At 36.7% G+C, this 8,437-nt stretch overlaps 2 protein-coding genes and 1 long non-coding RNA gene across 9 annotated transcripts in view; 1 reads left to right on the forward strand and 2 right to left on the reverse strand.

The window, feature by feature from the left end:
• LOC107669214 (disks large-associated protein 5-like) overlaps window positions 1–4,870 on the reverse strand; it is a 10,998-nt gene extending 6,128 nt beyond the window's left edge. For 3 of the 7 annotated variants that reach the window (XM_016461366.1, XM_016461367.1, XM_016461361.1), the window contains exons 1-10: window positions 4,323–4,348; window positions 2,435–2,655; window positions 2,173–2,354; window positions 2,026–2,082; window positions 1,326–1,359; window positions 1,135–1,215; window positions 873–947; window positions 719–796; window positions 534–562; window positions 263–453 (exon numbers count right to left, since the gene is read on the reverse strand). In XM_016461366.1, the coding sequence (XP_016316852.1) occupies window positions 263–453; window positions 534–562; window positions 719–796; window positions 873–947; window positions 1,135–1,215; window positions 1,326–1,359; window positions 2,026–2,082; window positions 2,173–2,354; window positions 2,435–2,655; window positions 4,323–4,342 (968 nt within the window). In that variant the 5' untranslated portion in view covers window positions 4,343–4,348. The other 4 variants (XM_016461365.1, XM_016461363.1, XM_016461362.1 and 1 more) reach the window with 4 other exon arrangements.
• Window positions 4,400–8,437, reverse strand: part of LOC107669215 (vacuolar fusion protein CCZ1 homolog) — a 13,509-nt gene continuing 9,471 nt past the window's right edge. The window contains exons 14-17 of the mRNA XM_016461368.1: window positions 8,048–8,165; window positions 7,265–7,423; window positions 4,680–4,807; window positions 4,400–4,524 (exon numbers count right to left, since the gene is read on the reverse strand). Of these exons, the coding sequence (XP_016316854.1) occupies window positions 4,469–4,524; window positions 4,680–4,807; window positions 7,265–7,423; window positions 8,048–8,165 (461 nt within the window). The 3' untranslated portion in view covers window positions 4,400–4,468. The remainder of the gene's footprint in view (window positions 4,525–4,679; window positions 4,808–7,264; window positions 7,424–8,047; window positions 8,166–8,437) is intronic.
• Window positions 5,074–5,559, forward strand: LOC107669217 (uncharacterized). The gene is made up of 2 exons (XR_001631957.1): window positions 5,074–5,234; window positions 5,402–5,559. It is a non-coding gene; the product is annotated as an uncharacterized LOC107669217 (long non-coding RNA).

Raw genomic sequence — 8,437 nt, forward strand, 5'->3', positions numbered from 1 at the left:
AGGCCGGAGCGACGAGACAAAAACATTAAAACCCATTATAAACGAGGCATTTGTTGCATCCAGTGGGGACATAATTTACGGATTATAATGACTTATACTGTCTTTTTACGCGCTGCGTATCGCACAGCGTAACCATAAAACCATTTGTCTGCATTTGTGATCGGAGAAATGACAAACAAGCGCTAATCAAAACTCGATTGAATATGACCCCTTTAAAGTATAGAATTATCAAGTAGTTTGTTAGAATTAATTCTAAAGGTACCTCGGTGAGAGGAAGGCGCTGCCTGAACGTGGAGAGAGAGGTGCAGGCTCGAACGAACTTAGACCAACAGGAGGCTGGAACACAGGAGGCTGGAACACGAATCCCTGAGGGGCAAATGAGGGGGCAGCAGCTTTGGGTTCCTCTTCCTCAGGTCTCAAAAAATCAACTGCAGTGTCCTTTTTCTCGCCAGTCTAAAAATATCCAAATGTAAAATATAATTTGCAGTTTTCAGAAAATGTCAAAGCCATAAAGACGTGACAGCTCACCTTACCTTATTTTCAGTAATTGCCTTGGTGTTGCCTGAGAAAGATGAGATCTACTGATTAATGACACATTTATCCAATAATGCTAGAATGAAACAACATTAATGCCTTCTGAGCAACAATATGGCAATATAAAGCAATGTCATGTACAATATCAGAAAATATGCAAAAAGAAAATAGCCATCTTTCTTACTTTGTACATCTTTCTCTTTGCCTGAAGAGGGCGCTACAGGACATTTAACAGTTGATCTTGTTTTTGCAATCCTTGAATCTAAATCACAGAGAATGTGGCTTTCATGCATGCAACACAAGTACAGCAAGGCTTAAAATGTTATAATAAAACTCACCAGTAACCGGTTTAACCAAAGCTGCTGGTGTTTTAGCTGCTGATCGTGTGGTTGGAGCTCTTACAGATGGTTCAACTGTAAAAGAAGTTCATGCACAATCATGCTCTGCATGGGGTCCTAATTCAAGAGTACACTACTGTTCAAAAGTTAGGGGTCAGTAAAAAAAGCTCTCGTGGAACTTTGAAATGAAAATGTTAACCTCTAACTACATCGTCCAACTGCATCTTTTACATCTTCCTAAATTTAATTAAGTAGATTTTACCTGTAGCTGCTCTGGTTTTGGTGGTAGTCACAGCTTTTGAGTTAGTCTTGGCTGAAGCTCTGGTGGTCAATACATTTTCAACTGTACAAACACAAAGATTGTTAATCAACAACTTGAAGGCACCACAGTTTGTTGATTTGTATGATTCTCATTAGGTAAAACAAAAACATGAGAAGTTAAAGACAACAAACCTTTCTTTGGAACAGCATGTCTGTCTGCTGCTGGCTGTAATATAACAGGTACATAAACAACAAAGCTTACATGATTTAAAATCATAAATACATTTTTTTTTTAAATGTTATAGCACATAATTAGTCATTACATGACGACAAAACATTATCATTCAGAAGTTTCAGGTTGGTAAGATTGTTTTAGATATATTTAAATGAATTATCAGCAGCCATTACTCCGATCTTCAGTGTCACGATACTGCAGAAATCATTCTAACAAGTTGTTTTGGTTCTCAAGAAACATTTCTTATTATGATCAATTTTGAAAACAGTTGTGCTACAGCTGTAATATTTTTTGTGGAAACAGTGATTTTTTTCTTCTTCCCAGGATTCTTTGTTGAATAGAAAGTTCAAAAGAATTGTGTTAACATTAAAAAGTCTTAGCTAAATAAAAGTATAGAATAAAAAAAAATTTAAAAAAACACACATTGACCCCAGACTTTTGAAAGGTAATATACATAAAGATAAGCTGATACGCGTGTGTTTGAGGGTTTTTGGTTTAACCAATGTTGTTAATTTGACCCGGGTCTACCGGTTTGTTGAATAATGGCAGATGGGGGTATGTTCGGGGAAACATGTTTGAAAACAGACATTATTTCTGTCATTTCATTTGGTGATGGCAGTGATGCAGAAATGAGACACTTCAGCTTTTAAATGATACCTTTTGATTCCGCATCATTGAGCGGGTCACTCGTGTGGACTGGTTAGTTTCTGTGATCTGTCATGATGAAGAATGAGATGGGAAATTAGGTACTCTTTTTTTTTTTTAAAGAGTGAGTTTTTTCTAACCGTTATTCCCATCACTCACCTTGGCTCTGCTTTGTGCAGCAGTGTTTGAAGGCAGATACCCGAGTGGCTGTGGCTTATACAGGCTGACCTTAAACATGCCTTTCTTCTCTTTGTCCCACTTTTCCTTCTCCTTCTGCAACATCTTGTTTTCTTTGTAACGAGCAAGCATCTTCTTTCTCTCCTCAGCAGCAGCATTTACATCTGTTAAGTACAATTGCAACTACTTGGGAAAAAAGGGCCATGCCAAAACAAAATTAAACAAAAATAACTATGATATTTACCATTAGCTGCCTTTGTTTTTGGTGCGTTGTCTTGGGTGGCCATGAGGCTGGATGCATCCATTGAGAGCTCGATCTCCGGCAGATGGTCCAGATGTCTGCGCAGGTTCTGGATCTTCTCTCGGTTCTCTTTCTGAGATTGAGACCGGCGTCTGGACATCTTCAGCCGGATCATAGACACACTGCTGTCTCGCTTGTACAAGTGAGCGAAGCGAGAGTCCATCCTATAAGAGTTTTTACAACAGGAACATAATTATTTAAAGCAGAGAGGTCACAGCTTATCTATAAATAGGCTTAACGTTAGGTCTATTTTAATGTAATAATTCAACTCTGTAAAATCATATAGTTTTGCTTAGTTAGGACAGCTTATCAACTATTACAAGGGCGATTAAACACTTTCACATCTTTGTTTTTGACATCAAAGGCTGTTTCCCCAATCAAACTTAATATCTTCTTTTTTGCTGACCTGGTAAAAACATGGATAATGTCTCTGTAACTTTTGTGTTCTTTTATTTATTTCATACTGACTTCATGTAAATCTTTTTCTCTGAGCAGTCACAGAACGGGTTGGTTTTAGTTAAACAAACAAACAAACAACAACAAATAACTAAATACAAATACAAACAAAACTTAATGCAGCAGAGATCTAAGAAATAAACAGACGTCTTGATTTCTTACAGAAGGTCCGACTTCAGAGTTGTAATTTTGTTGATATCACTTGTAAAAAGAAAATTCCTAACCAAATCCTTCAAACTGATGTGTGCGATTCATATTACATTTGTAATATAAAATTCTAATTTTATCATGCCTGAATCAACAAAGCAACATATTATCGATAAACAATTTTGCTTACTATATTAAACCAGACGTTTTACGTCGTTTGCACTTGTACACAATGACATTTTATTCGGCGTTGAGGTCACGTTTAACACACCAAGTTTATTTTTTTTATCCATCTGTTTGAAATAATAGGAGATATTTCTTACCTTTATATTAAGTTAGGTTACAGAAGTCCAAAAAAATGCTATATCCAGACAAAATTATTCGCAATATTTATATTATGTAACGTTTACCTGCCCAACGCGCACGACATGCAAGATGGCGGGCAGGTTTTGAAAAGTGAATACCGCTCTTTTGATTGGCTGCTCTGCTACGCAGACCCCTTCATTGATTGGTTACATTTGGATGACACGTTATGCACCGCCCACTTACAAATCCTAACACTGACGGTCACGCGTGACGCTGACTGTACATATGGTTCACAAGCTGTCTAGGACATTTCTATTTTGGGCACAACTACAAACAATTAATCCGTTACACTCCAAACTTAAATACAAAAATAAATAATATATGCTACATGCTGCTCTGTCCGTTAATATTTTGAATGATTGTGTTCAGAAAGGTAAGCCTCTTGCTGAAGATAAAAGTCAAGGTGGATCACCCTGACCAGATGTCCAGCAGATATAAATAATCATATTTTATGGCTTTTAAACGGTTTGTATGATGCAATTAGCATATTATTCTCCCCAAGCCATGTAAGGTTAATCATTTTCATTCTGGAACATTCACATTAATGGTTGTAACTGAATTATTAGTATGAAAATTACTATAAACCAGAATTAAGTTTTTTTTTTTACCCCGCAACATATTATCGATCAACAATTTTGCTTACTATATTAAACCAGACGTTTTACGTCGTTTGCACTTGTACACAATGACATTTTATTCGGCGTTGAGGCCACGTTTAACACACCAAGTTTATTTTTTTATCCATCTGTTTGAAATAATAGGAGATATTTCTTACCTTTATATTAAGGTAGGTTACAGAAGTCCAAAAAAATGCTATATCCAGACAAAATTATTCGCAATATTTATATTATGTAACGTTTACCTGCCCAACGCGCACGACATGCAAGATGGCGGGCAGGTTTTGAAAAGTGAATACCGCTCTTTTGATTGTCACACTGATGCTGTCAGTAAAACCTGAACAGTTGACAGTTTTAGTGTAGTGAAGTAGTCCATGCCCATCATATCTCTTCAGTCCAAGAAAAAAATATTATTGAATTGTGTTGCACACAGCCTTTTCACTTCCTCTGTAACACAAACAGAATCTTGGTGAGAGTTTAGGTCAACAGAAATGTTTTTTTAACGCTAACTTTAAACAACTGTGATCAAAAGTTAACTAGTAGATTTTAATAACGTCACACCATTATATCACCTCAGTGTTAGTCAGTTAATTTTTACATACCATTCACTTCAATGAGGTTGGCATTCTTCTGGTTCAAAATGACGTACAGCTCCCTCTGATCAGACTTCTTTCCAACAACCCAGTAATCGGTCATCGCTTTAACAATGATTTCCTCATCCTCATCAACCCTACAAAACACGCACAAACACTGAGTCTCATTCACTAACCGTGTGGCCTTATGACAGGGCTGGCCAAACTCGGTCCGGGAGGGCCGGTGTCCTGCAGAGTTTAGCTCCAACCCTAATTAAACACACCTGAACCAGCTAATCAAGCTCTTACTAGGCATAGAAACTTCCAGTCAGGTGTGTTGAGGCAAGTTGGAGCTAAACTCTGCAGGACACCGGCCCTCCCGGACCGAGTTTGGCCAGCCCTGTCATAAGGCCACACGGTTAGTGAATGAGACTCAGTGTTTGTGCGTGTTTTGTAGGGTTGATGAGGATGAGGAAATCATTGTTAAAGCGATGACCGATTACTGGGTTGTTGGAAAGAAGTCTGATCAGAGGGAGCTGTACGTCATTTTGAACCAGAAGAATGCCAACCTCATTGAAGTGAATGGTATGTAAAGATTAACTAATTATCACATTGAGGTGATATAATGGTATGAAGTTATTAAAATCTACTAGTTAACTTTTAATCTAAATTGTTTAGTTAATTTATAAGTTAGCGTATTAAAAACATTTCTGTTGACGTAAACTCTCACCAAGATTCTATTTGTGTTACAGAGGAAGTGAAAAGGCTGTGTGCAACACAATTCAATAATATTTTTTTCTTGGACTGAAGAGATATGATGGGCATGGACTACTTCACTACACTAAAACTGTCAACTGTTCAGGTTTTACTGACAGCATCAGTGTAATGCAATAATTGCATTGTAAAAAAAGATTTTTCACATGCAATTTTTTAGATTTTTATTTAATCTATACAGAAATGTGGTTGCTTGTAATTATAAAATCTGAATTTTACTGTAATGACCTATTTTCAGTTTTTTGTATCTACATATTGTCATGTTTAAGTATCCATCAGCTACCATCTCTTTTGTGTTTCATACCCATTGTCCAGATTTGTTTTATCACTTACAGATACAATTAAGTTGACATTTAGGATATGAATCTGTCAAGCTATATTTTTTTCTCTTATTTTAAATGCCATCATGTCATCAGTATCGTGGTTTAACATACATTATTTCAAAATAAATGTCAGTTTTCATTAAATGAAGGTTGCTATTCTTGTTCAACTACACTCTTAAAATTCTATGATCTTGAATAACCTTGCTATCATGCTCCACTTTTAATATGGATTTCAAGCCTCTGATTGCCTCACGCTGATCAAATTAAGACACGAGCCTTGTGAAATATATCCAATGCAGATTTTCCTTGCATATTGAAAGTAATATATTCCAGCAATTATGTAGCCTTTAAGGGGTAACAATACTTGATTCTGGTTTATATTCATTTTCATACTTATAATTTAGTGTTAAAACCATTCATGTGAAGGTTCTAGAATGAAAATTATTAACCTTACATGACGTGGGGAGAATAATATGCTAATTGCATCATACCAAGAGTTTAAAAGCCAGAAAGTATGATTATATCCGCTGGACATCTGGTCAGGGTGATCCACCTTGACTTTTATCCTTAGCAAGAGGCTTCTGAACACAATCATTCAAAATATTAACGAACAGAGCAGCATGTAGCATATGTGATTTATTTATTTAATTTTGGAATGTAACGGATTCATTTGTTTGTAGTTTTGCCAAAAATAGAATTTAATTTATAATTATTTACATAATTTAAAATGCCCTAGACAGCTGGTGGATCATGTAATAACATCTATAGGTGGCCGCTGCGCAGACCGATCGGTGTTTGACATTAAAGTACCGCGAGAGCGATTCGAGAGTATATGCTCTTGAATATGCTGTGGAATCGCTCTCGCGGTACTTTAATGTCATACACCGATCGGTCTGCGCAGCGGCGCTTCGAGTCGCACACACCCATAACAGTATGCAGCAACGTCACGTGACCATCAGTGCTAGGGATTTGAAAGTGGGCGATGTATAACGCGTCATCTGAATTTAACTAATCGAGTTTGGACAGCCCTGCCTTATGAACATGTTAAGATGCAAATTTATACATAGATGTTTAATCTTAAAACCATACAAACAAAAACACATACAGATATACAGAAAGAGAGAAAGGAAAAAAGAGCGGTATAGCTCAAGCTGTGTTTTTACTGCTATTGCTGTGTGTCTTTAGAGATTGTTGTACAGAAACCCCTTATAATGATTTGGTTTAGACATGCTTTAAAGAAATTAGTAACCTTGGGCATGTGGTCACTCAAGTAGAATACAATGAGTTTAAGAAAAAAAAATTGTTTTGCGAATTAGGCTGAAATTTATCGTGTGCATATAATGATGGATAATGCATGCAATTATTACTCAATACATACTAATATTTCACCATAAAATAAACATTATTTGGGAAAAGGTGATCATTTTTGGTCCTTTATATTCATTTATTCCAAATACAATTACAAAATGTAATTCAAACATAAATACACCTCTTCAGTAGATCAGTGGCATTGCTTACCGTGCAAAATCGCAGTTGATGTCTCCAAGGATTTTCACGAGGTCCGGATGGACAGAGGTGAGGGACACACTGGCAGTCTTGCGCATGTGGATGGTGCTTTTCTCAGCCAAGTTCATGTGGTTGAAATAGATGAACTTAAACTGAGGCTCCTTCTCTGGCCTACAACAACATTTTGAGAGAATTAGTGAAGCTGAGGTATAGTTTTCCCTCCCAATGTAACATGCACGGAAGAATAAAAGCAGTTATGTGTCTTTAAAGTGTGATAAGTGGCAAGTAAGTTGATATGAGGGATTGTACCACAAAAAACAATACTGCACACCACACAGGGCTCAGGTAAGATAAGGACACACTGTTTAGATATGATTAATGAATAAGCTCCAGTAACCGCTACTCGAAGAGAGATGATACAGTGGACATGATACCTTGTCAATATTTCTGAATGGTTACCTGGGTCACAGGATGACCCAGTCATTTAAGATTGATGCATTTATGAGCAGTGAAGCAGGACTAACTTGACAGTTGAAGTGACAGCTCAACATAAATATAAATAGTTTAAAAGTGCTGTAAGCGATTTCTTAGTACCACAAATAAAATGTCCCAACTACTTGACAGATATCATTAAAATAGTTGAGTGAGTGTGGTTCAAGGGCTAATTCAGTGCCAAAAAAAATCACTTACAATGCCTTTCTGATATTATTTAATGACCTGACACTGAGGTTTTTTCTGCAAACATTAGATTTTCTTCATTCAGCAGTTGAAGTGAAGCTCTGGAGTAATACTGACCCTGATATCCTTCGGTTGATGTTGTACTGCTCACATATGTCAGAGGCCAACATGGTGAGTTGGGGACCAACCAGGCTGTCTAGTTGTTCACAAAACTCACGATTCAAATCCACTGCCGCTACAGGACAAAGGGAAGCAGGGTTTGAAAGAACTGTTAACATTTGACTGATTTCCTGATAATATGATTCCTAAATCAACTGTTAACAAAACAAGAAAATAATTACTTAAAGGGGTCATATGATGCAATTTCAATTTTTCCTTTCTCTTTGGAGTGTTACAAGCTCTTGGTGCATAAAGAAGATCTGTAAAGTTGCAAAGACTAAAGTCTCAAATTCAAAGAGATATTCTTTATAAAAGTTAAGAGTCAACCACGCCTACCTAAAACGGCTC

The sequence above is a fragment of the Sinocyclocheilus anshuiensis genome, unplaced genomic scaffold, assembly GCF_001515605.1.
Source record: "Sinocyclocheilus anshuiensis isolate Anshui unplaced genomic scaffold, SAMN03320099.WGS_v1.1 scaffold220, whole genome shotgun sequence".
Taxonomy (NCBI): Eukaryota; Metazoa; Chordata; class Actinopteri; order Cypriniformes; family Cyprinidae; genus Sinocyclocheilus; species Sinocyclocheilus anshuiensis.